General features: G+C 36.9%; 3 protein-coding genes across 4 annotated transcripts in view; 1 reads left to right on the top strand and 2 right to left on the bottom strand.

The window, feature by feature from the left end:
* Positions 1-5,676, top strand: part of fkbp10b (FKBP prolyl isomerase 10b) — a gene marked incomplete at its 5' end in the record, with an annotated part of 23,861 nt that extends 18,185 nt beyond the window's left edge. The window contains 6 exons of the mRNA XM_026223289.1: positions 921-1,110; positions 1,210-1,355; positions 1,676-1,865; positions 2,016-2,158; positions 3,004-3,167; positions 3,631-5,676. Of these exons, the coding sequence (XP_026079074.1) occupies positions 921-1,110; positions 1,210-1,355; positions 1,676-1,865; positions 2,016-2,158; positions 3,004-3,167; positions 3,631-3,819 (1,022 nt within the window). The remainder of the gene's footprint in view (positions 1-920; positions 1,111-1,209; positions 1,356-1,675; positions 1,866-2,015; positions 2,159-3,003; positions 3,168-3,630) is intronic.
* On the bottom strand, positions 5,260-12,731 carry klhl11 (kelch-like family member 11). The gene is made up of 2 exons (XM_026222913.1): positions 12,154-12,731; positions 5,260-8,585 (listed from the first exon to the last, which is right to left on the bottom strand). The coding sequence occupies exons 1-2, from the start codon at positions 12,684-12,686 to the stop codon at positions 6,998-7,000; spliced, it is 2,121 nt and encodes a 706-aa protein (XP_026078698.1). The 5' UTR covers positions 12,687-12,731; the 3' UTR covers positions 5,260-6,997.
* Positions 12,732-15,375: 2,644 nt separating this feature from the next.
* The window catches only part of aclyb (ATP citrate lyase b), a 30,541-nt gene continuing 18,065 nt past the window's right edge, over positions 15,376-27,851 (bottom strand). For both annotated transcript variants that reach the window (XM_026222915.1, XM_026222916.1), the window contains 15 exons: positions 27,442-27,583; positions 27,068-27,236; positions 26,536-26,640; positions 25,504-25,700; positions 24,933-25,014; positions 24,401-24,511; positions 23,958-24,085; positions 22,595-22,688; positions 19,375-19,529; positions 19,094-19,244; positions 18,624-18,767; positions 17,747-17,860; positions 17,565-17,647; positions 16,298-16,374; positions 15,376-16,051 (listed from right to left, as the gene is read on the bottom strand). In XM_026222915.1, the coding sequence (XP_026078700.1) occupies positions 15,957-16,051; positions 16,298-16,374; positions 17,565-17,647; positions 17,747-17,860; positions 18,624-18,767; positions 19,094-19,244; positions 19,375-19,529; positions 22,595-22,688; positions 23,958-24,085; positions 24,401-24,511; positions 24,933-25,014; positions 25,504-25,700; positions 26,536-26,640; positions 27,068-27,236; positions 27,442-27,583 (1,847 nt within the window). In that variant the 3' untranslated portion in view covers positions 15,376-15,956. The remainder of the gene's footprint in view (positions 16,052-16,297; positions 16,375-17,564; positions 17,648-17,746; positions 17,861-18,623; positions 18,768-19,093; positions 19,245-19,374; positions 19,530-22,594; positions 22,689-23,957; positions 24,086-24,400; positions 24,512-24,932; positions 25,015-25,503; positions 25,701-26,535; positions 26,641-27,067; positions 27,237-27,441; positions 27,584-27,851) is intronic.

Raw genomic sequence — 27,851 nt, forward strand, 5'->3', positions numbered from 1 at the left:
TTTCCTCTGTAACCATTTACAAAGTCGGCAGGTGTATGATTCCTGGAGTTTTAAAATCGGTTTAGATTGTGTAGTAGTTGTGTATTGTAGTAGATTCCAGCCTTAAATCTAAAGTAGCACTGTTGGACATTGAACAGTTTTTTTTTTTTCTCAAAATAAAAAGCATAAATGTTTCCTGTGTGAGGTTTAGTAAAATCACACACACACTTAAAAAAAAAACCCCACTCCTAATATACAGTACATCCATTGACAGACAGTTGTGATTTTGGTTTAGTCAAGCCAAATTTATTTGTATCATTATTTTCACAATACACATTTCCAAGTAGCTTTAGAGAAAATCATGCGATTAATGTTTATATATATTATTATATTTATGTCTTAAAGTCGCATTTAGCAGATTAAAGCTGGGTGATATATAATATAATTTATATTTTACAACAATACAAGCAATTAAGCAATTGAGATGTGCTATATAGTATATATATCATCCTACACGAGTGTACTGCTTCTATGCAGTACATATCCAACTTTATGTAAATTCACTTATTTCCAAAATCCTAGGACTGGCACATTATATAACAGGTAGCTACAACATGTTGGGACACTTTAAAAAATAATAGTTTTGAACTGTCTTAAAGAGTTAGTTCACCCAAAAAATGAAACTTTGCCCATAAATTACTCACCCTCAAGTCATCCTAGGTGTTTATGACTTTCTTCTTTTAGACGAATCCAGTCGGAGTTATTTTAAAAACTGTCTTTGATATTTTGAGCTGTTGATTCATCTGATAGAAGAAAGTCATATGCACCAGTAATTTATGGGCAAATTTTCATTTTTGGGTGATTTTGTTTTTTTAAACAAATTATCTTTCTGACCTCTCATCCCCATGATTTCACCTTTCTTGTGTCTCTCTTTTCCTCAGGCACAGAAATCCCTCCTCATGCATCATTAGTGTATCACATTCTCCTGGAAGACCTCCACAACCCTAAAGATGACATCATTGTGGAGGTCATGGAAGCGCCTGAACCATGTACACGCAAGACTGTTGCGGGCGATTACATTCGCTACCACTACAATGCTTCCTTTCTCAATGGCATCACATTTGACTCCAGGTTTTATTTTTATTATAATTTTTTTTGCTTGTTTATTGTTTTGGATTGCTGTAGATGTTACTGAGATTCTAATGTATTATGTTACCTCTAATGACACAGCTATCAGTATAATAATACGTACAACACATACATTGGAATGGGCTACGTGATCGCTGGAATGGATAAAGGCTTGCAGGGTGTGTGTACAGGAGAGAGGAGAAGAATCATCTTGCCGCCTCATCTTGCATATGGCCAGCAGGGGGCAGGTTAGTTTATCCTAATTTATTTTAAATGCTAGTTTATCAATGAAAGTTGAATGAAAAGTGTGCCATGTATATTTACACAAGGCTTGTCAAACTCAGTTGAGGTTAGGGTTAGGGTTGTTTCTAACACACATACAATGTAGTCTGAAAATAAGTCTGAAGGTTCTTCATTGGTTGGATAAATAGTGTATAGTGCATGTAATAGCCAATGATGATAGACAAAGGCCAGTTGACATAGTTGGCAACATTTCAGATAGCTGATGTTAACTGCCGTTTACATTCAAAATGTTACTATCCAGTAAGTGCAGCTCTGTTTTGGCCAGGTAAGGACATTCCAGGTTCAGCCGTGTTGGTCTTTGACATCCATGTGATAGACTTCCATGGCGTCAAAGATCCAGTGCAGGTGGATATCACACGTAAACCTGAGGTGTGTAATGAAACCAGTGAGGTGAATGATTTCATTCAGTACCACTACAACTGCTCGCTGCTGGACGGCACGCTGCTCTTTACATCGTGAGTTTGCCCAATCTATCTAATATCTTTATAATAGCTTCAGTATTAATTACATTTTTTATGTATTTAAATTGAAGTGAATCAATACTAATACAATTTGCTAATGGTTTTGTGATTTGGATTACAGTTATTAATGTCAGATCTTTACAGGAGGGACTATGAGACCCCACAGGATGTGGTGCTTGGAGGGGGTAAAATAATTGACGGCCTAGACGAGGCTCTTAGGAATATGTGTGTAGGAGAGAGACGGACGGTCATAGTGCCACCACACCTTGGACATGGAGAGAAAGGAGGTTTGTCTTATATCATGTGTCTGTTTCATAATCTAAAAGGATGTAAACCAGTGCCGACCAACTACCTGTTCAGACAGGAACAATTTCACTGTACTATTAGCTCAAATACAGTGACACTAACATGTAAAAAAATAAAAATAAATAAACAATTTGGAAAAATTTTGCACAACATCACTATTGCTCCCCAATGGATCCTCTCCAGTGAAAAACAATAATCTACACAACATAAGTCCATTAATAACCAATCATGTGGAGTGAAAACCTATGTTAAGAAACATAATTGATTGTTTCATTTTAAACGGTCACTTCTGGCCAAAATGCCAGTCCATAATGCTTTCCTCCAGCGAAGTCATCCATGTCCTCTCAAATCAAAATCAACCAACATATGTTTAGAAAGGTTCTGGACTGTTTTCGCTTGATCTGTGCATATTTCTCATCTCACATAAAATGACTTGGATAAAGGCATTTAGCCAGAATCAGTGGTTATGAATTTGTATTTTACAAACATTTACCGTATTTTTCGGACCATATGTCGAATCAGTCGAAAAATACGCCATGAGGAGGAAAAAAAAAACATATGTAACATCGCATTTATTTAGAACCAAGAGAAAACATTACCGCTCTATGTTTTCAGTGTAGGCTATAAGAGCACTGAGCAGCATAGAGCGCCCTCTCGCGGCTGGAGACGGTAATGTTTTCTCTTGGTTCATGTCAAATTAATCAAAGTCGCAACAGACTATAAATCGCAGGACCAGCCAAACTATGAAAAGAAGTGCGACTTATAGTCCGGGAAATATTGTAATCACAAATGTACATCCTTGTCGTGTGTTCTCTTGTTTTTCTAGCTGGCATTGTCCCAGGGAGTGCAGTGCTGCGCTTCGAACTGGAGTTGGTGTCTCTGCAGAAGGGGCTTCCAGAAGGCTACCTGTTCATTTGGCTCGAAGAGAGTCCGGTTGAGCTGTTTAAGGAACTAGACATCAACCAGGACCAACAGGTCCCTTTAGAAGAGGTCTGTTTTTAGCTCTAGATGATTTCCTCCTTTGAGCAAGCTTTTCTGATTTAGTTGTCAGAACCCTGTTCTTCTTAAAAATGATGATGATCACAATCAGGCCCTGAAATGTGTTATCTTGTGAAAGCTTTACATGTCAGTCAAATAAAGTGGGTGGTTCTTGACCAAAATATGCTGCAAGGTGGACATGTGAGACCACAATAAGGGCCTTACTCAAGGGCACAATACAAAACTCAGACTTTTGACTAGTTTCTGTAAGATATGTTACATTGCTAGATATAGGACTTGTATTTGGCCCTTTTTTATTAGCTTTTTCTTTACTGTTGCTGAAGTATTTACCTCGTCAGGGCACATGGTCTATGTAATTTAATACTTGTTTTAGTAAGTGCCACGGTCACTTGGGTAAGAAAGCAATGATTTAGTTTTAATCCTAACTTTATTACTGTACCTTGTGTCTCCACAGTTTTCCCAGTTCATCAAACAGCAGGTATCAGAAGGGAAAGGTCGTCTTAAACCAGCTCAGGATCCAGAGACTGTCATCATGGACATGTTCAAGAACCAGGATAGGAACTCTGATGGTCTGATCACTCAGGATGAGCTAAAACTAAAAGTGGATGAGGATGCAGAGAAAACACACCATGAAGAACTGTGAAACTCTCATGGATATTCACAAAAGCATGAGAACAAAGCAACAGACTCATAATCCTGAGGCTGAAAACTAGACCAACGTGCTTTCCAGTATTAAAAGTTTGTACATTTGATGGTCACATATTTTTATATTCCTAAACATGTTGGATCTCAAAAATGCATTTGTGCCACCTAATAAAATGTTTCAAAAGTATAAAAAAACATTTTATTTTGAAATGAAATATTATGACAACTCTTACAAAAAAGATATGTGTTCAAGTGTGCTATTAGTTTACTTCTTTAGACTTCAAATAAGAGAAAATACTTTGTGTATCATTAGAAAATGAAAGGTAGGTTTGATCAGGGTTAGATTTGAGGTACCCTGCTTTAGAAATAATTGTAATATGCTAATTATACTAGTATACCATTAAGTCAGGGTTGGCCAAGGTCCTGGAGAGCCACAGTCCTGCAAAGTTTTGCTCCAACCTTGCAACGTTCTAGTAACCCTTAGACCTTGATTAGCTTGTTCAGGTGTGTTTGATTTGGGTTGGAGTGAAACTCTGGACTCAGGCTCTTCCAGGACAGACGTTGGGTACCCCTGTATTTAGTACAAAAATAGTAAACTAAAAGTATAATGTTAAGTTCACTTAAAAACCAAGTGTACTTACATTATAAAAACTAAAATGTTTTCCTGTAGTATAGATCACTATTTCCTGTAGTATAGATGTAATATAGTTGCAATACCAATGAAAAACTCAAAATGTACTACTCTTACTGTTAAAGGACACTTTTACAAACAGGAGCAAGCAAAAAGCAGCAAATTTATTCCCAATAAGTGCTGAAATAAGTTAAAATTTACTATAAATATTCATTTTAGAACACTTGCTACAAAATTATAATTGGAAAATATACTTGAACCCAATCTGCTAATGAAGAAGTATACTTTTATTTTATAAGTATAATCTTCATTTATGAATTATTTGTTCATTTGTCCTTTCATAATACTGTCCTGTGAGTATTTTTAGGGTGAATGTAGATGTTTTGAAATAACTTCAGTTTTTACAACTTTCTGGATGTAGCGGTGATTAATGTATGCTATTTTTGCCTTCTTTTCTTTCCATTGGTTCCTATTGAACTTTATGTACATACTTGTATATGCGTCCACAAGTCATCAAAACTATACACTTGAAATAGCAAAAGGTTTTCTCATTAATAATTTCTTTATTGTAATAGGACCATATTTCCTATAACTTGCTCAAACCATGCACAGTAACAGATCTCATGTCAATTTGCACACACTGTCAAGCATATCAATTGGGGAATAATCATTCTATGTGAAAATGCATTAATCGATCTAAAATTAACACTGTAATCCACAGTTATACTGCATCAAAAAATTTCGGCAAACATAAAAGTAACGTCTCTTCAGGAAGGGTAAGAACTAATGTTCTTGGACAATATCAGATTTTTTATATATATTTATTGCAAATCACGGAGATCCACAACATGTGCATACTTTATAACACGTGCAAAGAACTATATTCGCCCTTCAAAGACTTTAAAACAACGAGCCAGCCTTAACATCCCAGCCATGATACTCTTGATGTCTAGACACTTTCACAGTCAATACATACATATACATTTTCTCTGTGCAAGAAGGAAAGAAACAGATAAAGATCTTTAACACTATTAAACCACATCTCAACATGAGAGACACAAAACTTACATTTCCCATTGAATACAATATCTAAAATCCTATGGTCTCCAATATGCAGGAAAATGTTTGAAAAAGGCTTAATAATGTATGTTCACTGTATGTTTTATGATGTTTTTACCTGTATGAAATGAATATTAAAATATGAAAGTCAATACGAGGGCTATAGATGCATCGTCAAAGCCATTTTTATCTTTCATTTAGAAGAGATTTTAACATCGTAGTGTCACATTAGTTCAGCTAAGATGACACTTTAAGACTTTGGTGTGGACTGTGGTAATGGCTAAATGTTCTTCAGGTGAACATTACAAAATGTTTTCTGGTCTAGATGGTGCCAATGATTGCTTGACAAGTTTTAACCTAAGTGAAGTGCACTGAGTTTTCTTGTAAAAGACTTCAAACATCACATATTGTAAAAGACAGGAAAAAAGTTTTGAGGAGATAAAAACAAATGGGAATGTAGATGAAAACTGATTTCCAATAAATAAACAAAAATTGATTATAAATGGCATTATATATTTAACAAATACAAAGATGCAGTGAGGGTACCATCAGTAGATGCCTTATTAAAACTGGAATGGACAACTACACTTGGTTGATGGGAAATGTTAACAATTATTGACAGGCAATGCATGACAGCTTAGGAGGCTTAACAAATATATATGAAAAAAAAATGGAATTTGAGAGATTTTGAAATGGAATAGAGTGCACCATCAATGACATTATTTTAAGTAAGTTTACAAGGTACAACCCTTGACACTGAGGTAATGGATCTTTGACTATATTCTGAACATCTTAGCTTTGATGTAGACTTTATGCACAAAAAACAAAAAAAAAGCCACAACTTCATCTTTATTCCCTGTGCTTTAAAGTTAATATATATATATATGCAAATATTAACAAAGATTGTGAAAGAATTGCATTCAAGTGCCAAATAAGTAAAATAATCAGAATTAAGACCAGGAACTAATTTACAAGTGAAGGGAATAAAGATGTAGTGGATCTTTTTGTAGTTATTAATGATTAGTTTTTGAACGGTTCTAAAAAGAAAAAAAACCTGGTGATTCATTACAGCTGGGAAAATGGTTAAACACATCACTCCCTGCAAAACAAACAACCTAAAAACCCACAAATGTAGCAGGACAACCATCACCACTTGGAATAAATTAACAATGTGCAGCATTCTGCAACTTGCCGACAGCAGGAATAAGGCAAATTCATGCAAGGCCATGAAACAATGAAACAATGTACAGATATTTACAAACTTATCTTTTTTTACATATTTATATGATTCCATTATACAAAATCACATTGAAAATACGCTCTTTATATACTAGCTTCAGCCATTTCATTCACTGTCCTGGTGATGAAATGTCACAAGTAAACAAATAATACACATGTTAATAAGAATGGGATCATGAGAATGCTGAAGACACTCAATTATCAGGATTTTTGCAGCATTATTTGCACTATTGAGCAACAAGGGCTCTCAGCATTCAATCTGTGATTGTAACTGCCTGCGTAGAGTTAACGTGCGACGATGTAACTGTTGCATTTGCTGCATACGGTCCCTCTGGCGTGCCAAATTCTGTGGCATTGGGTAACGCTGACAGCCATATAGAAAGCGGTAGGGAATGCGAACGTGACATGCTGTGGCACGGCATCGTGGCTGGGGCATGGGCGGCAGAAGCATCCAGCGTTTGCGCTCAGCACAATAACGGTATGCCTCCTTGCGATACTGCTTATCCACATCGTCACTGTTCTTCCAGCCACCAATCACAAACACATCATCACCAAGATAGCAGATAGCAGCACCCTCGATACTAGTAACCTCTGGGGGAAGGCTCTCAAGAATATCATCAGATATCCTTGCGCTGATCTTCTGACGAGCTACATCGTCACGTACATTGGTGTAGCTCTTGGGACAGCAAGAAGCCGTGTGGTAGAAGTTAGTCGATGCTACAGCCATTTGGAACAAGCCGTAGTTGTCGATAAGCGGTAAGGAATCGACTTCTTGCCACTGGCGACTGTCAGTGTCGTAGCGAGTAGTCACCGTCTTCAACCCATCATCGCTGTCAGTATCTATGGGTGTTCGCGCCATGACATAAACGTATCGATCTTCGACGCTAATGGCCTTGACGTCTCTCAAAATCTTAGGAGCAGATTCTAGGTTGTGCCACTTGTCTTGGTCAGGTTCATAGACACTCACATCCTTAAAGCCAGGGCTGAAGTTGCCATGACCGCCAATACTATACAGAATATTTTTGATGCAGGTGAGGCCAAAGGAATGCTTGCGTGTGGTGAGGTTGCTCACTTGTTCCCAGGTGTTGCGATTTGGATTGTAGCGCTCCACTGTCTTGGCAAATCCTGGCTCCATGGACCCAGCCACATATACATGGGTATCAGTGGCCGCAATAGCGTGACCATCCAGATGGTTATGGATATGTGGCAAATTGACCCAACGGTCTTCATACACAAAGTACCCGACGCACTCACTCAGGTAGTCACCACCTTCAGAGACTCCGCCGACCACCATGATGACATCCATGTTCTGGCCAAATCTTGGTTGGAATGTGGCCATGTATGAAGCCCAGAACTCTGTATCTGCTGATTTGAGGTTCTCAAAGCGGATTGCATGACCCTCCACAGCCTCTGACACAAGCTGTAGGCAGGCTGCATTCTGCACAACCAAAGGCTCATTCTTCACAACTCTTGTAAGATACGTTGGCTTTATCTGTGGCAGCCTGAGAAGACGAAAAAGCTCCTCAAAATACTTTATCCGTTCTTCTGAGTTCTTCTGAACCCATTTGACCACCGCATCAAATAAAACCTCCTCAGAGTCAACTGTGATCTCTGCGTCTGACAGCCAGTCTCTGACCAGGTGGAATGGAAGCGTGTAAAATTCCTCATCCTGGATGACTTTGTGGAAGTTGCGACGAATCATATCAGCAGCACGTAAGGCCAGTTGATCCAAAGTGTACATGTGTGCAAGGCTATGGACGGCGACACAATTGCCCAGGCTGAGCTTCCTCTTGAGAAATTCTCCACAAAAATCCTTCAATTGCACAAGCAAGAACCTGTGAGTGGAAAAGAAAAGAGATTGATTTAGGCCTTACAAAAACCAACAACAAGAACAGGCAAGATATATGATGTCAGTGCTCTTTTGTTTTATTTGTTCTAATAGTCAGCTAGGGCTGGGCTTTGACATTGTGACGATATAAAATGTCTATCAATAGGTCTTGAGATTTTTCTATATTGTGTATATCACAGTATCAAAGTGGTAGAACAATACATGTACTCGTACCGAACAGTCACGGTACGGACATCTCGGTTCGGTGCATGAGGCCTTACAACGAATACAAGTAATTCACCCCCAATCCGGAAGGGGGCGCCCACAGCAATGAATACTGTATGATAACTGGCAGCCAGCAGAAGAATAGCGAATTCCATGAGTTGCGCACTTGAAAACAAAGCCCACTAGACAGTGACCATGTGTTGACTCTGAATGCATCTTTCACAGACTGAGAAGTCTGATATTCGAAAGGCTTGTGCACTCAACTGTTTGCGAAATGGAGCTTTGTGCTCATGTATCCTACTCCTCTCATCCGTTAAAAAAAATCCAAATATACCATAGTATTTCCATATTTGCGATATAATGTATCTGAATGCTAAACTATTATTTATTAAGTAAATTATAGGCTTTGTACTTCAGTCGCGTTCCAATGGTGACACCGAGGCAGGGAAGCTGACGTTTGGTTCACTGTATTTATTTTGATAAAGTAACAACTGTGCTGTCAAGTTAGCAATGCTGGAACTGATGTTTTGTGTGAGTGTGTGTGTGCATGCGTGCACACTGGGGCGATCACTTAAACTGTTTCCTTATAATAGCAGAATCAACTTGAAACACAGTCTTATTAATAATGCTTCACTGTATAAAGGTCTGCTTTTATTTGTGTACACTCACAATGAAAACAAAACACTGTGCTTTTGTAAAATAAAGAAAACAAATAGGATGCCGCGATCTGCCATTTGAGTTTCCTTTCTGTGAACAAATTAAGCACGTCATAAAAAATTCACTGAAGCTCAGCATATATAGGCTATGTTAGGTGTTGCACTTTTTTCCCCCTTTGTTTAACTGTAAACTAAATCAAATATATTTCAAGAATGTATTCCTTGTATGTATATACGGTATGTAATGCAGATTCTATATATGACAATGTAATAATAGTATTTTTACATCTAGGTGAATTTTTTTTTGTTGTAATTTGTAAACTGTTCAAAATTAATGAGTGAACGTCATGATTCAGTTCATCTGGAAGAAAAGACAAAAATGCCGAAGACCTCAGCTGTGTGGGAGCACTTTAAATTGAGTGAGGACAAGAAAGGCAGTGTGCAAAATATGCGATTTGAAACTGGCCTACCACAACTGCACATCAATTTTGAAAAAGCACCTATTTTCTGTTAGTATGCCTATAGTATATTGGCGTAGCTTTTATCCGCCATGTTAATCAGTAATTTTACTAGGGCTGCAATAACTAATTGATAAAATCGAGGATTATTGATTATGAAAAACATCGACAACGATTGTCATTATCAATTAGTCGGGTCTGCCCACACACCACAGTGCACGTGCAACCGGTCGCATCAAATTACAGCACTGAATAACACATTTCTATGGACAAAATGCATCAACAAATATTGGAGGCCAATGAAAAACTATGCAATGGTCAGTAGTTTAGTCATTTTGAAAGGATCCGTGCATGCAGTCAAGGCAAGGTGTATGTTATGTCAAAAGGGAGGCTTTCAATGTCTTAAACTTCGAAAGCTCCTGTCTCAACATAATTGCAGCATACTAATAGTAGCGTAGTCTAGCAACAAAAAACTAATAAATGTAAAGACATCACCGAAACAATACTGATCTTTGTGCGAATTCTGTTTGCACACTATATATTAAAATGAAGATGTTCACAGAGAACAAAGGACATCAATTGATACAAATAGGCAGAATATTATCCCAGATAATAACACATGAAGATGATGGAGATGTCTATATGATGCATTTTTAAAGCATTTATTGATAAACAATATGTCTCTAAATCATGTTCATTAAGATGAGAGTTTGTAGACAACAGATGCTTTCCAGATAAAGCACTTTTCGGTAACACTTTAGAATAAGGTTCCTTTAGTTAATGTTAGTTAACTACTTTCGTTAACATGAACTTAGCGAGAACAATCCTTCTACAGCATTTATAAGTCTTAGTTCATGTTAATTACAACATTTACTAATGCATTATTTAAATCAAAAGTTGTGCTTGTTAACATTAGTTAATGCACTGTGAATAAGCATGAACTAACAATGAATAACTGTATTTTCATTAACTAACATTAACGAAAATTAATAAATACAGTAATAAATGTATTATTCATTGTTTGTTCATGTTAATTAATACATTAACTAACATTAACTAATGGAACCTTATTCTAAAGTGTTACCCACTTTTCTAACAGACAGACAGGAGATGTATGTATGTGCTGTGCTTACTTGGTGTATATGCACTGTAGGCTAATTCAGGGCTAAACATCAAAACCTCACTTTGCTGCAAAGCAAGTTAAATTATATTGATTCAATAAAGCAGTCACACTCAGGTAAAAAAAAAAGTCATTGTTAGCAGAGAGCAATTCAGCAGGCAAGAAATAAAATATGCAGCAGTGAAATTACAAATATCCAGAGCACACCATTGTATCAGGGGTCTGAATAGCAGTGGGTGATATATAGGTTAAGAAAGTAAATCGGTTTTTACTATAAAAAAATAATAAGACCTTGAAAATTGGGCGAATACATTATTGTTTTTTTTTAAACAGATTAAATCAAGTTATTTTCAAAATAATTATTAATATAACTTGAAATATTAATGTTGTGTGCAGTGCATGGTTTGTTTTGTGTAAGTCTAAAGGGCAGCACTAAATGTCTTATGTCATGTGTATAGATTCTACATTTTTTTAGAAACTTACAAGTTATGATAACTTTGTATGTTGAAGAGAGCAAAGAAAAAAAAATTACTCTCAAATCAAATTATTGATCAACCTCACTTTTTTTTGTGCATCAACATTAGGACTCAAAATGTCACTGGGTTAGAGAACTGACTCTCATGCTATCTTTATGCACATTTTTTCTCAACTTTTGGACCATGTGGATAACAAGAGCTGAAACATTTTTCTGATAGTTTTGCAAAATAAAGAACATCATATGACTTTGGAACTACATGAGGGCGAGCAGATTATTATTATTATTATTATTTTTTAAGGGAAAACTAATCTTTATATAGCAAAACAATGACAAAAAAAAATATTATATCCCATAATGCTGGACATATGCTGGATAAAATGCTGCTGCTTAAGAACATACACATGCTCAGCTAATCCTGTCGATCTGAAAATGTTAATTATGATATCCAGAAAAGCTGCAGAAGGTACTCATGCTACCCAAAATGCTGCAAAGCGCTACTGACTCAAACGACGCATACAATCCCCAACGATAACAAAACACCAGTTTCATGTGATGACCAATGTGTAGACTATTCGTAATGTCTAGGTAGGCTGCTCGCTGTGTTTTGACACTCTTCGATTTGTATGGTTTTCTCTCACCTGTCAGCAAGCTCCAGAACCTCGTGCACGTTCGCAGTGCTCACTCGTATCTCGCCAGTGTACATGAACTGGATGACGCTCTCCACTGTCTCCTGGTCGAGGCCTGCCTCGCTGCTCCACTCCTTCATCTCCACCCGCCGCGTCACCGACTCTGAAAATTGACCCCCGAGTAGCGGCGTGAAATAATCCGTGGCTGCAGCTAAAACGGAACGGTGGGCGCTGAACTCGAATGTGTTGGTAGCTCCCGGGGCGCTGCTGAACGCCAGTGTCACGTCACAGAAGAGCCCGGCCTTCCGCTGCTCGTTCTGCCGCCGGGAGAGCTCCGAGCAGTGGGTCGCGGAGGCAAACTCCTCAGCCTCCTCAGACTCTCCGTCTCCCGCTAGAGCACTTGTCGTGCTTGGCCCGCCGCCGTTTCGGCTGGCGTCCTCTGGATTAGGGGCGGCTGCGGCCATCTTGGTGTCCGCGCGGTCGGTTCGTAAAGTGCGTAATATGTTGAGGTGGTGGAGCACACTCAAACATACACACTCCAACATAAACAGCGCTCAACACGCGCATGCGCACACGCACGGTACATACACCGCAGGAGTCCTGTTGACGTACAGGAACTGACGCGAGACAAGTTGTTGATCTGGGAACAGATAAGTAACATAACAAAAGAACATCATATTGTTTTGAAATCGCATAGAAATGTGTTATATATAAAATAAAATAAAAACACACAATATTGTGTCAGACTTGATCCCTGTTGGATCTAGGCCTACATTCAGCTCATAAACGACGTCAGGAATGGCATATTTTAATGAGGACTACTAATGGTTCGATTTGGATATAGGGAAAACTCATGTGACTTTTGTGGTGTTGTAAAATAATCTGTGATTCATATATATATATATATATATATAGTGTGTATACTCGAGCTTGTTTTGGATAATGTCTCTAACTCTATTTGTAGGATGTTTGGAACATTATTACAAATTGAAATTTTATATTTGTTTTTCTACACGATTCTAAATGTACAATTTATTTTCTTAAACAACTAATTATTCAATTTAATTGGGAAATATATTAATATAAAGAAATTTGTAATGAGTAAATCTAAGCAAAATTGTGAACACACACACATACATACATACATACATACATACATACATACATACATATATATATATATATATATATATATATATATATATATATATATATATATATAAATCATTATTTAAATACAGTCGTGGCCAGAAGTATTGGCAATGGCATAAATTTAGTATTTGCAAAATGTGCTACTTAAGTTGTGGTGTTCATTCACATTGTTTCTAGACTATGTCACTACCTATACTTGTAGAAACAGTGTGAATGAACATGCAATGGTCAGCGAAGCAGCAAATTTAGCAAAACACAAAATTTATGTCACTGCCAATACTTTTGGCCACAACTGTACAGGGCTGCAGAACTTGGTCGAAAAATATTGCAATTATTTTGTCATAACAGCGATAAGACATGGAACATACCTAAAGTTGCTGCTGTAACTAATTAATTATTAGGCCTGTTTTCAGGGCCGGACTTAGTGATTTGGGGGCTTTAAGCAAATGTCAGGTACGGGACCCCAACACAATAACTAAGCTTGCTCTTTTACATCTAAACCTTATTTTTGCTCTCTCTCTCTCTCTCTCATAGTTTATAGTCTATTTACCTCTTCACAGCTTATGAAAATTTGATGCTCTCCAGAACACAAATACAAACTGGAGCGTTGGCCAAATATTTCTTCACCAATATCAAATGGGGGCCCCGATCAGAAAACCCTGATGCCCCGGAGCCTATCGGCCGCTTACCTCTCTTACTGGTTAAGTCCGCCCCTGCCTGTTATTAGTAGTAGGCCTAGCAGTAGTAGTTGGTAGTAGTAGGCTGTTTATTTACTCAAATTATAAACATACAAAAATATTACTGCACTGTAAAAAATAATTTGTTGACTCAACTTAAAAATAAAAAAAAACTTTTTCTTTTTCAAATATACTTTGAAAAAATTACAGAAAAACTACTTGGTTCCAACCCAAATTTTCCTGCAATTTAGCAATTTTATCAATTTAGCACTACAGCATGAAATTATGACTTCATGAACAATGAATATTCCATCCATCCATTTTCCAAACCGCAGATAAGCAGGAGCTTATCCCAGTATCTCGGGCCGAAGGCAGAGAAATCCCTGGAGAGATGCCAGTCCGTCATGAGAAAAGGTGTTATGGTTGATTCTTCTTGTTGCATAATAATAAATACTAAATTTATAATTTACATTAATATATTTAGGTAGCTAGAATACTTCTCGCCCGCCAATACAATGCATATCAACAGGAAATTAGTTTGCAGCCAACAAGTTACTCTGTCATTAATGGATTCAGCTTTTTTTGAGAAAACTTTTTTTTTTGTCTTGTAGGGGACAAGGGAAAGGAAAAGGTATTGGGAAAGGGAAAGGAAAAGGTAGGTTAAATGAAAACAATCTTAGTAGTTGTAAAATGTTTGCATTCAGAATAGGTCTAGGAAAGATTATAAGAAAATATTTCAGCCTAATAGTATTGAATGGCTATTTTAAATTGTATTTTGTTTTCAAATACAAAATAATGTATTTGTGTTTCCGAACCCCCCCCCCCCCAGTATTTTTTTATATATTCAAACAGAGGCATTTTGCATTTGTATGTATTTGTGCAAATCTCTACTGTATACAAAGCAGAACTTGTTTACTGGTTTGAATATAAATCATGTTGATTAGTTGGTCTTCATTACTTTATTCCATGAGTTCATGTCATCATGAAAATGTTTGTGTATTGGAATACAGATGAACATAAAATTACAGAGCCACCTGCATGACCTCTTGAATTTGTGGTTTGCTTGCTTTAATTTTTCTTCTTGTGCACTGCTTCACTGAACCAAACCAAATCAGAAAGCCTGTCAGAATGATCAGCATGATTACAGTAAATATGGACATTTTCCCCAGAACTTATGAACACATGGTTCACTTCTGCTCCAAGTGCAAATTTTAAATGCAGCATGTCAACTCCTCCAATTCACTGCAAGCCATCAATTTGTTAGTGAAGATATCAGAATAAGTAACTTCACTCACAATATTTTTGATTATTCCAATATGCACTGAATGTCATAGGTTTTTTTGCACTAAAGAGATTACCCTTGACCAATTTTGAATGTTGTGGAACAAATGAACATTGTCCAACATAAATAACCAATAAAGAACTTTATTTTAAAAATACTAGAATTTTGCACATAAAAACAACACCATAGAAGCTAATTTAGTTTCACTTTTCTGTTGCAGTAATTTATCCCAGAAAGTGATTAATGTACTTAGTATGAATCTCCACTTTGCGTACTCAAGTTTCAGGGAATATATGCTAACATTTCATAAATGGTATCATTTGAGAATATGCTATAGAATTTGGTGCTTTGCATCTACAAGCTGTGGTGTCTTCATTCAGACTGATCAGAGCTGGCAGCCTGAAGAGACACGATACTTCATTTGTTAATCATAACCAAAGCAAAGGAAGGTGCATTGTGTTAGTAATATAAGATGGCCAATGACACTGTACCATAAAAATTAAGCTTGCTTTATAATCAACCGTTTTATAAATTCAACTGAGAACTGTCATGCTTTAACATAAGCTTAACTACTATTTGTCAGTATTTTGCTAGTGTGTTTCTTTGGTTATGACTGAATAATTTACCCCTTCCCACTATGATAAAGTAATAAAATAAACATGTTCCCACGTATTTATCCAAAATACTTGTAACATTTTCCAGGTTTACATAGACATGTGCTCAGGAAGGACGTAGGAGATATCATCCCATGGGTGGCGGTAGAGACCCTGTTTCAGACGTTTCTGGTCCAGATAGTGACCTGTGGGATTAACAGTAAAAAATATTACATTAATTAATAATTAACTAAATTAGCTAAATTTTCTATGGATTTTTTCACACAAATATACTTGTTACTTGGTGAAGTCAACATGCAATTTTTTTTTTAGACAATCTCAATTCAAAAACAGAAATAAACAGCAGACACGAGGTTATTTTTCAAGCAGATATTCAGTTTTAGAACTGGTGGGACTGGGTCTGGACAGTAAAGAGTAATTCAGTGGCATACCGATGAAACCAATGCTGCGTCCCAGAACGAAGATTCCATTAAGAGTCCCGATCTCAACAAACTCATCCGCCTCATCCCTGCAACGCATAAACATACTCTGATGCAATTTAGATGCATGATCTTTACAATGACATTAAACAAATGTCAAATAAACTAGTAAAGAATATACTCTGCAAATTAACTAGTGAAGAATATACTCTGCATATAAAGAATGAGCACTAGACAAAACAGACATTTGGATTTCAGACACCTGAAATAACTGTTAGGCGACGAAAAGAGGCTTAGTTTATCAAAAAATTGTATTAGTTGCAAAAAAAAAAAAAATCCACAGAAAGTGGCAAGTCACTTTTTCCTTGACAGTCAGATTATTAACAGCTGGTCTATCAATACATCGGTCAAGACATACAAACATTCATGTCGTTCATCAACCTCAAATGTGGCTTATCATCTGAAACATCTAAGTAGGAACATCATTACATGGCTTCTCTAAAGTTGATCTAAGTGTACCTTATTCAAGTGTTTGAGTGTGGAAGCCGAAGCCGAATAGTAGCACGCTCACTGCATAACAGTTATCTTGGAAGTGCCAGTTTGATAATTTGCATTTAACTTAAAATACTTTGTCATTTTTGCTCATACAGATAAGAGTACTACATCTTTTGAGTCTGTAAAAGGTCTACTTATTTCTTTCTGTGCACTCGCAATAACAAAATGTTGTGCTTTTGTAAAATAATGAAAGCACTGAAATATTTTCAGATTATGTAATGAGTTGTATGAAATGTGCTGTCCACTGTCTATCGCTGCAGCTGAAAACACAGAAAACACTAGTTCATTAATGAATTATCATGTTAAGTCTGTCTTCTTGCTGTTTTTACCCCAAACACATTAGTAATCACTACTTCTGCTAGCATGCTGTGGCGAATTTTATGCGTGTACTTAAGTGCTGATTGATTAAATGCTCATTATTATGAATAATATGGTTAATTATATAAATGTGTGATTAGTCGACTAATCGCTTAAAACGAACGACTACTAATTGATCAACGCCAGAAATAAACAATTTCAGACTCTTCTGAAAATCAAAAATCACACATCTGCACAACAACCGCACTACAATCCAAGCGATTGCCCAATGGAAATCACATTTAAAAAATCCTAGATATTTCTGGTCTCTTTGACTATGTGAGCCCTGGTGCTGGAAATATTTAGGAAATGGAATCCATCCATAATATTAAACACATATTTAAAAACAATAGTTTTCTTGACTTACCGTGTGAATCCTCCACATGTTCTTAAGAGGTCCACAAAAGCCACACCAATAAAACCATCAACGTTTAGAATAAGGTTAGGTTTCTGCAGAGCGGGAAAGACATTGTAATGTGAGCATCACATGAAGAAACAATCACACAACAAAACATACATGCATTAAAATGGCATCAGTGATAACATCACCTTGGAGGTTGTGATCTTCTCTACTTCAAGGGCGTAGTCCAGTAACTGTGTTGACGGGAAATGCTGCTTCACAAAGTCCTTCAGGATCTGCACCCTCATATCAGGGTTATTGATCTGTCACCAAAAAGCCCAGATATGAATATATACAACATTTTTGAGAGTCGCACCACATGACATTTTAATGTATTACATTAATTTGTTGTTTATGTATGCATTTAATGATACATGCATGTATGTGTAAATAGAAATACACATGAGATTCAATTTGGGCTACTTTCAAATGTGGTTCCAAATCTGATAAATATTTGGCCACCTCAGCTTGAGATTAATATTGCATGTACTTAAATTTTGGTCTGTTGCTCATGCAAATCTATCGTTTGACAAGGACCGTATGAACTACTTTTATGATGCATTCGGTTGGTTTATGGTATGGGAAAGAAAAAACTCACAGGTGTTTCAATACATCCCTAGAAAACTTGAAATTATGTTACATGCCGTAATCAATGACAGAGTTGGGTATTCAATGCCATACTCTTGATTCAAGTCCAGCCAAATTAAAATGAACTTTTTACACATTAGGGTAAATTTGTACTCAAACTTAAACTCAGATATTATGGACTCAGAAATTTTTCAGTTGAGTCCATGTAATGCATTACATGAAAGACAATAAATGAATTACGGCTGTAGATGGCAATTTTCTCTTGATTAATTTCTCTTGGTTCATGTCAAATTAATTTTGATAAATAAGTCGCACCTGACTATAAGTCGCAGGACCAGCCAAACTATGAAAAAAAATTGTGACTTGTAGTCCGGAAAATACGGTAATTAAGTCTCATGCAATGTTTTTATCTGTGTGTGTATGTGTGTGAGTATTTACTGATTTGACTCTATGCCCGATGCCCATAATCAGTACACCATCTTTCTTCATCTTGTTAACAAACTCCATGGGCAGCAGGCCGCTGTCGAACGCTTTACTGAACTGTTTAGCAGCTGCGTCTAGTGCACCCCCGAATCTATCTCCCTGCAGAACACACACACCATTCAGTTCCTCTTTAAAACGAAGGAGAATTAGCAAGCATATTTTTCAACTATTTCTCATCATATAAAATAGTAAATATCACATATAGTAATTACTATGTACAATGTTTTCTTAATATTTAATTATTGTAATATAACTTGTAAATCAACAGCAGATATCAATAAATATCATCAAAATCAAACATAGCCATACTCTATTTGCTTATATTTCATATTTGATATGAGGCTAGTGAACTCTCGTTCTTGCTGTACTGTAGCAGAACCAGTTTAGTTTGGAAAACATAAGCCATGTACATTGACTGATCTTACTATTGTCAGAAGTCCAGAGGTCAGACTGGACACCAGGTCTTTACCGGCACGAGCGCACACAATAGTGTTATGAGCACCAGATACAGCCGGCCCATGATCTGCAGTCACCATCAAACACATCTCGATGAAATGACATGCGTAACGTGGTAATCTGTCAAAAACACACATGCACTCATGATTTTAAGCCAAAACCATACATAATGCAAGTTGACAAACACAAATAGTTTCTCAGTCAATTCATATGAATATTCTATATAATGAAGAAATTTTACATAACAAACCTCCTCTGAAACCACAGCAGGCCCAGTACCCCTCCTAGTCCCATTTCCTCTTTGAACACCTCGGTGATGGGCATACCAGCATATATGAGCTCCTGGCCCCTTTCATCACAGATACTAGTCATGAATGATGCAGGTTTACGAATCAAACCCAGCTCCTACACACACAGAAGCAGCCCAGATACATCTTGAAAATTGACCATATCCTCCTTTTTATTATGCATTTTAGCAGCCAGCAATTTACATTGTCTTTCCAGTGAATCCACAAATTGGTTAGTTTTTCTTGTAAAAAAGTAACATTCTATGTGCTGAGGGGATAGTCTGGAGCTCATGCAGCATGTTGAGTTTTTATTTTTATTTGTTTCTGCTAAATTGGTTCATTATTAAAACATTGTGTTCTATGGATAAATCTGATTAATTTTTGATGTGCTCAATTTTACAGGAACAGAGATGGCATAAATAGCAGAACATGCGCACATTTAATATAGACAATAATACAGACATTATAGATGTACAGTGGATGTTGTATATGTTTAGCAATTTGCATTAAAGGGGTCATATGTGATTTAAATTTTTCCTTTCTCTTGCATAAATAACATCTGTAAAGTTACAAAGAATAAGGTCTCAAATCCAAAGAGATATTCTTTATAAAAGTTAAGACTCGTTTACGCCCTCCTAAAACGCCTTGTTTAAACACGCACCCACAAGTCTGCGTCAAAATTTGCATAACACTGCCTAAATGTTCACACTAAGAAAAGAATGCATAATTTTTATTCTGGTGGTGCCATGTTGTGGAGACACTGTGTGTTTCGTTGTGAAAGCAAAACTACTTTGTTTGGTCTTCCAAAAGAGGACACAACTAGAAATCAGTGGTTAAGTTGTATTTACAACACTGTTCCAGAACAGTTCAACCCAAATATTCAGATGTGCAGTGCATTTTATGGAGGATGAGGACTGTTTCCTGAAACTAGTAGTCTACAACGGCGATGTTTGTTTCTATAAAGTGGGGCAATTTCAACTTTACTGATGATTCAAACTAGGGATGCACCGAATCCAGATTTTTTGGGTTCGGCCGAATACCGAATCCACTGTTTAAGATTCGGCCGAATCCGAGGCCCCATACCGAATCCTACTCGCATCCTTATTCCATTAACACAATAAAACACATTAATGAAGTAAACAACGTCCACAGCAATGTATTTTTGAAAAAAAAAGGGACCATTATCCCAGGATGACAAGTGGGAAAAACTATTTTGACAGTTACCATAAGCCTTAACCAAGTACAAACCAAAACCTTTTAATAAAAGTGCAACAATGCAAAGAAAAGTGTTCTTCTTTTCTTTAAATCAGAATATGTTTGATGACTTAACTGAAATTAATGTTATTGAACATTTACTCAACAAACATGGATAGTAGGCTGTTTAGTTTTCATTTATAACAGTAGGCTAGGCTACGATTAGAACAGTAGCCAAATATTACGAAAAATATTACGAAAAATATTATGGAAGGAAATGGAAATTGCTGCTGGTTTGTCTTTCACCACTCAAGATGATCCTCTCTAAGAGGAATCAAAGGCTACCCGAAAAAAAAAAATGCTTATCTTCATGTCAGCACCCGATGTGACTGGCTCTGTATCGCTACAGAACGGTCCACATGTAAACACCTTCACGTTATCAACGGCCGCGTGACGTAGACCAGCGTAGCAGAAGCCTAGAGTTTGGTTCAGTGGAAAAACATCTAAGGTTCGGCCGAAACCGAACCCCGTCAAAAAGCCAAGTATTCGGCCGAATTCAAATCCAAATCCTGGATTTGGTGCATCCCTAATTCAAATGCGAATTTTGGGCAGCGTAGAGTAGCGCTTGTTTTTCATTTCACAGATCACAAATGCAGACATGGTATTATGTTAACGCAGTGCGATACGCAAAGCATAAAAAGACTGTATAAGTCATTATAATCAGTAATAATGTCCCCACTGGATGCAACAAATGCCTTGTTTGTCTCGCCACGCCGGGAGACAGCATCAAAGTATAATAAGGGGCCTAACATTTCCGCACACGCTTGAGATAGCTGGCCAATCAGCATACACCTCACTTATCAGAACAATGAGCTTTGTAAAAATGTACACGTTTCATTATGTGGAAAACAATGTGTTTTTTTAACCTTTAACCGCATAAACACATTGCATTACACCAGCGGATCTCAATTCCAGTCCTCGCGCCCCACTGCTCTGCACAATATTGTATGTCTCTCTTTGTTAACACTCCTGATTCAGATAATCAACTCGTTAGAAGTGAACTGTGTTCTCATTGACATGGTTTCTACACAGTGTTCATTGCTCCCTACTCCCTGAGCAGGGGAAATCTGTTGAAGTTTACTTCACTTCGGAACATTAATTCACGGATTTGCGTTGCACAACGTCCGTCTGCACACACGGACAAGTGTGACATCATATAGCTCTGTAAATCAATACAATATAAATTCACGTCTCACACACTTCAATGCATTTTGAATGGAACATATACGTTCGCTTCGAACTGGAATCATGGCGGAATATCCTGTCCACTTCGCAGGGCATTTATGTTCGAATAGAACAAACGTCTGAAGCAATAAGAGAAACATACTAAATGTGCAGAGCAGGGAGGCGCGAGGACTGGAACTGAGAACTGCTGCATTACACCAAATACACAAAATAATGTTCTTTTTAACAACATCATATGACCCCTTTAAAATATTTAGAAGAAAACCCAGACACAGTCAGACATTTTTATATTTTTCAAATATTCGTTTGGAAATTGTAAGGAATTAAAATTTTCAATTAACAGTTAATTAAGAATTTTACAGCAAGTTCACAACCCAGTCATTTATTTTAGCATGGCATTGTAGATTCTGTTGCAATTAAGCAGCAACTGAACAGTGATGCAGGAAACACTGTCAGAGTATTTTAGTACCGTATTCTGTCCACATCTGTGAATTGTTCACAGAATCAAACAATGAAAATCATTCAGTTTTTTTTGTGACATGGAACGGATTCTAGATAAGATTCCATTCACAAAGTAACCAGATGTACTGCAGCACATCATACACATCACAATACCACAAACAGAAGAATCAGGTTTTAACACTAGTGAAAATTTATATGAAATCACTGATTACAGAATATTGTAATGTTTCTGAAAAAAAGCAATCCTCTTTCACACTGTAAAGGAATGGGGACAGGACTTACTCTTGCCCAGGAGTAATCCATTGGGACGGTAGGAGGAGGAACTTCCTGTGCTGGAACAATGACTCCTTTCGCGACAAGATCATCATACACAAACCTTCCCCAAAAAAAACAGAAAATAAACTAATAATGCTTCCGTTTTGTTCAACTCAATTCAGACTACAAACTAGCTTTCACAACACAGGTAAATGAGTTCTTATGCTGAGGTGAAGGGGTGGTTGATTGCCATTTCACTATTTTAATGTTAGTTAGTGTGTAGTGTTGCTGTTTGAGCATAAACAATATCTGCAAAGTTACGACGCTGAAAGTTCAATGCAATGTCTTTTAAAATTCTCGCAGTTTAATGCTTCAAAAATGGCTTGTAGGGTCTACAACGAGTTACTTAATTTATGTTATGTAAATAAACCCCAACCCCAGAAACATGCAACAGGGGGGCGAGGCCATGTTGCGCTGTTTTTACAGAGAAGAGAAAGAGTTGTTGTCATGCCATCAAAACTAGGGGTGCACAATAACATCTATTCATATATAAATCATGATACTGTCTTCTAACGATTTCTAATGGATTCACCAGTTTCAATATTAATGTTTCAAAGCAGCGGTTCCTGATCCTCATGTGACATCCTCCTGTTCTGCACACACTGCATCTCTCTTTCACCTGATCATCAGCTTGTCGGCTATAAAAACTGTTCCAATTATACAATTTGTGTGTATAGACAGACATATTTTTTCACATAGCTATAAGAAGCGTTAAACATTTAGTTGCCGTGCTGTACTAAAGCTTTAATCAGGATAAAACCATAAGATATATTAAAAGCTAACAAGCAGTAGCATTTAGAAATAATAGCATATCGAAAGAATGATACAACAACAAATTAAAAAACATACCATTCTGAAGTACCCTGTAAGAGCCGTGCTTGCACGAACCTCTTCACTAATGAGTCTCAATCGGGCTCAAATAGATAAGCAATATTGTTGACGTCACTGTTTACAATACATCCAGAGAACATACCGCTGAGGTGAGGGGCATGACATTTAGACGCGCACTGGCAGTTTAGTCAATCACAACACACTGAGCCAGCTGACCGATCTGTGCCCATTGCGTATTTCTGAGGGAGTAGTTTCATAAAAACCAAGAAAGCATCGGAATGTTCAAAAGAGAAGCGACGAAGAGCGGTGTAGAATAAAGGTAAATTGTGTGAAAATGTTGTGTTTTTTTTAAACATGGCATTAACACGTTAGACTGCACCCCATAATTGCAAAATAAATAATAAAATAAATAAAACCGGTCACCCATGCCTTCAAATTGTAGTGTTTAGGTTATATTCTACTTCCTCTAGACAAAATACTTCTGATTTCTGTTACTTACTTGATGACATCACCTAATTCATCAAAGCTATTGGGCACAAATGCACCTGCTTCCCGCAGTGCTTGATTTTTGGCCACAGCTGTCTCTGACGCTTGATTGGCACATGCTCCCGCATGACCAAACTGCACCTAAAACATTTAAATTAACACAATACAATGTTACTGCTGTCACTAGCTAGGTTATCACAAAAGTTCTAGATAAAGATATCTCATAACATTGAAGGGCCCTGTCCCAAATGCAGCACTTCATGTGGACTTGTGCCTTTGTTGGCACATATCCACCAAGTCCACAAGACCATAGTTGTCTTATTCCATTTTATGCTCTTGATCCCTGCCTATGCATTACAAGTGTTGACTCAAAAGACCACCAAATGGGTGGAGAGTGCCCGTTTGAACAGGGCCAATATGCATTAAGTATCTCAAAAGCCATGTAAAAGGAAGTACCTCAGATGAGAACATGGTGGCACACGTTCCAATACACCAGCACACGACTGGTTTAGTGATTCTGCCATCTGCAATGCCCTGACAGATGTTATACTCTTCTGTGCCACCAATCTAAAAGACAGCACACATATTATAATTAGAATTACAGTGCCTTAGCTCTTATTTCACTTACTCAACTCAAATTCTCAAATTATATTACTGTCATATAATTATGGTAAAAAATATGAAGTCAAAGAATTGACCACCAGTAGATTATACATGAACATGTTAACAAATCTGTCCATTTTTAGAGTGATTGATCTGAAATATAAATAAAGGATCATTCTTTTTAAATGATATTATATAGAAAATATGCAAAAGGTCATAACAACTTGCTTAATTTTGATTTGCTTTTGATCATTTTGCTGATGAATATGAATTCTTAGAATTGGGTTCCCCTTGATGAGTTTTAGCATTTATTGATACAAATACATGTAAATATCAGTCTTACGTGAAAATATCTCGAGGACCTCACAAAGCTTTCTCATCTCACCTCTCCCAGCACTACAATCATCTTGACTCCTGGAGTGTCCTGATATCTCAGAACATGCTCCATGAACGTAGAGCCAGGAAATCTGTGGAGGAGAGTGGCACATTAGCCAGTTTAGATGTTGATTGGTTTATTAGCTTAATTAACTAGCAATTAGCATTTTCTGAATCCTTCTCTATTTGACCTTTTAGTAGCAGTATGCTTTAATAGCATGCTTTTTTCAAATAAAATAAAACAACACACACATAAGATGAAGTCAGCAGATGAACAACTATCCAGTGATTTTCTAAAATTGTTGGCTGATTTCAGTAATGAAATGAACAAAACTCCCTTTAACTTGCAACTCTGGATACCTAGTATTCAAAATGCATGTGCTCTGAACACTTCTTTTTTTTTAATCACAGTTGAATGGTTTGTATGTGTCTTACAGTTCAGTGTGATTTAAAAACAGTAGGTTTTTCATTAAGCTTTAAAAAATGGTGGATTGCAACAAGGCTCCTCATCGCAGCAAACTGATTGGCTATTTGGGTTGTCAGTCCCTGATCATGTTCAGAAGATATGTTCTGTTTGTCACCTGTCTCCTCCAATAGCAACTCCCTCAAAAACTCCATCTGTAGTGTGCGATATGATGTTGTTGAGTTCATTGGACATCCCTCCTGAGCGGGACACATATGCCACACTGCCCGGTCTATACAGCTTTGATGCCAGGATGTTGTCAAGCATCCCACCTGTGTTCCCGATCTTAAAGCAGCCTGGCTTTATACCGCCAACCTACAACACATAAGTGTACTTTAGTAAATCTAATTTATAAAACAAAAATTGACAAGCCATAAAAGAGATTAAGACCATGAAAGATGATGCTATACTCCCATGTTTGTATGGACTTATGAATGTGTTTATAATTCTAATTATTTTCAGTGGTAATTCTCATTAGATCCCTATTACTGCAAAAACAGGGCAAAATTACCAGTTTTCATAAATCGACTAATCCTGAGTCTTATCTGAACGGCTAGTGTTATGTTCAGACTCTGACTGGAAGTGAGTAACACAAAATTACAGATATTATTTTATTTAATTACAGGCAAATTACAGTAGGTATAGAAGATAATCACTCCCTTTAAAAATAATAACATTTTGTTGCTTTGCAGCCTGAAATGAAGGTGGATACAGTTTTTGTTTTATCCAGCTGTATTTACTCAGTGCAATTTCTAACATCCAAGTTAAAGATAAAACACCAACATGTCCCAAAAAAAATAAAAAAATAAATAAAAATAATAATCACTGAGTTGGAAAAAGGATCACCCCTTGAGTCAGTATTGTGTTGAACCACCTTTTGCTTTAAAAAATCTGACCGTATTTTGCCCCATCCATTTTTACTTCTATTCTGACATGTGCTTCAGAGAAACACCCCATAACAGGATCTTACCACCTCCATGCTTTACTGTAGGAATGCTGTTATTTGGATGCTGAGCTGTATTGGATTTCTGCCATACAAATTGTTTGGTGTTGAGGCCAAATAATTCAATTTTATTCTCATTTGTACTAATGTTGATATTCAACTATATAAAACACATAATATATAGTTATAAAATATTTGAAAACTCACAGTTGCGGGTCCAATGATAGTGACACCCTTTTCATTGGCTGTTTTGATGAGTTTGCAGGTCAGAGCTTCAGGAATCCCTTCAGCTATGATAGCTATAGTGTGTATCTGATAAAACAAGAAAACCATGGTTATATCCACAGTGGAATCTACAGGTACGGAATAGCAACGTGTCATATGACCAGTGGTGCCCACTAGCCTGAAATGGGAAAGGAATACATTAGACACCATATTGTCAGGAACATAGGTTGAGTTGTTGTTTTTGCATTTGAAACATGCTGCAATTCTAAAGCAACTTCATATAATGAAATTGCCTTCTTTTACACAAAGCGCACGCAAATATATTTACATCAGTTATATATCAGTTATAGCATTGCAAATACAAACACAACATCGTTGGTCTCTGTTTATATGTGCAATGTGGCAATAAATCGATGTGATTCTGTACAGGCTTCAGAGATTATCATTAAAAAAAAAAGAATTAGGTTTATTTAACTGCTATTACAAATGCTGAGCTGTCGATATAGGATTTTACCTGAGGATACTGCATTGTCTCCATGGTGCTGTCGAAAGCTGAGCGAAGGGAGGCAAAACTTATGAGCACATCCACATCTGGATGTTTCTTCATAGCATCAGCCATGTTCTTATAGACGGGAAGTAAGATCTCCTTATGACCCCAGTAAAACTTCTGCTTGTGGTCACCACTGACACATACAAACACACATAACATAAAAATCATAAAAATGGCCTCATGCCCTCAAATCCCAATCACTTTTTATAATCTTATGTGCTACATAATAAGTAGAATAAACCAATTATTAGACATCGTGCAAGTTACATTAAATCTCATGGTAGACATTCAGCATTAAGTTCTTCTGGACACTCTCCATTCTTTTTAAATGTACTGACGTGAAGGGGTAGATCATTGCAACAACAGAGGGCTCTTCACGTGAACACACGTAGTCAAAGTCCATCATGCCCTGAACTGCCCGTGTCTGCATGCCCCACACGATTGCCTTAGTCTGCCTGGTGAATAGAGTCGTGGCTTTAGCTAAAGGGGTAGAGAGACAAATGTTAGGCTGAAACTCAGCTCAAAGTAATTTGCCTGCTTAATGCCATAAATCTAAATTATGTAAATATAAAGACCATTAAGTTCAAACATGCACAATGAGTTTTTCTTGTTTTTTTTTTTTTACATTATTGCTTCAAATGCCTTCAGTTTGAGTGTCTTAAAATAAGACAAACAAACAAAAAAAACAAATGACATCAATAAGGGTGTGAAAAGACTCATGGAATAATAGATACAAGACTCAAAGAAA

Source organism: Carassius auratus, chromosome 37 (assembly GCF_003368295.1).
Source record: "Carassius auratus strain Wakin chromosome 37, ASM336829v1, whole genome shotgun sequence".
NCBI classification, from domain to species: domain Eukaryota; kingdom Metazoa; phylum Chordata; class Actinopteri; order Cypriniformes; family Cyprinidae; genus Carassius; species Carassius auratus.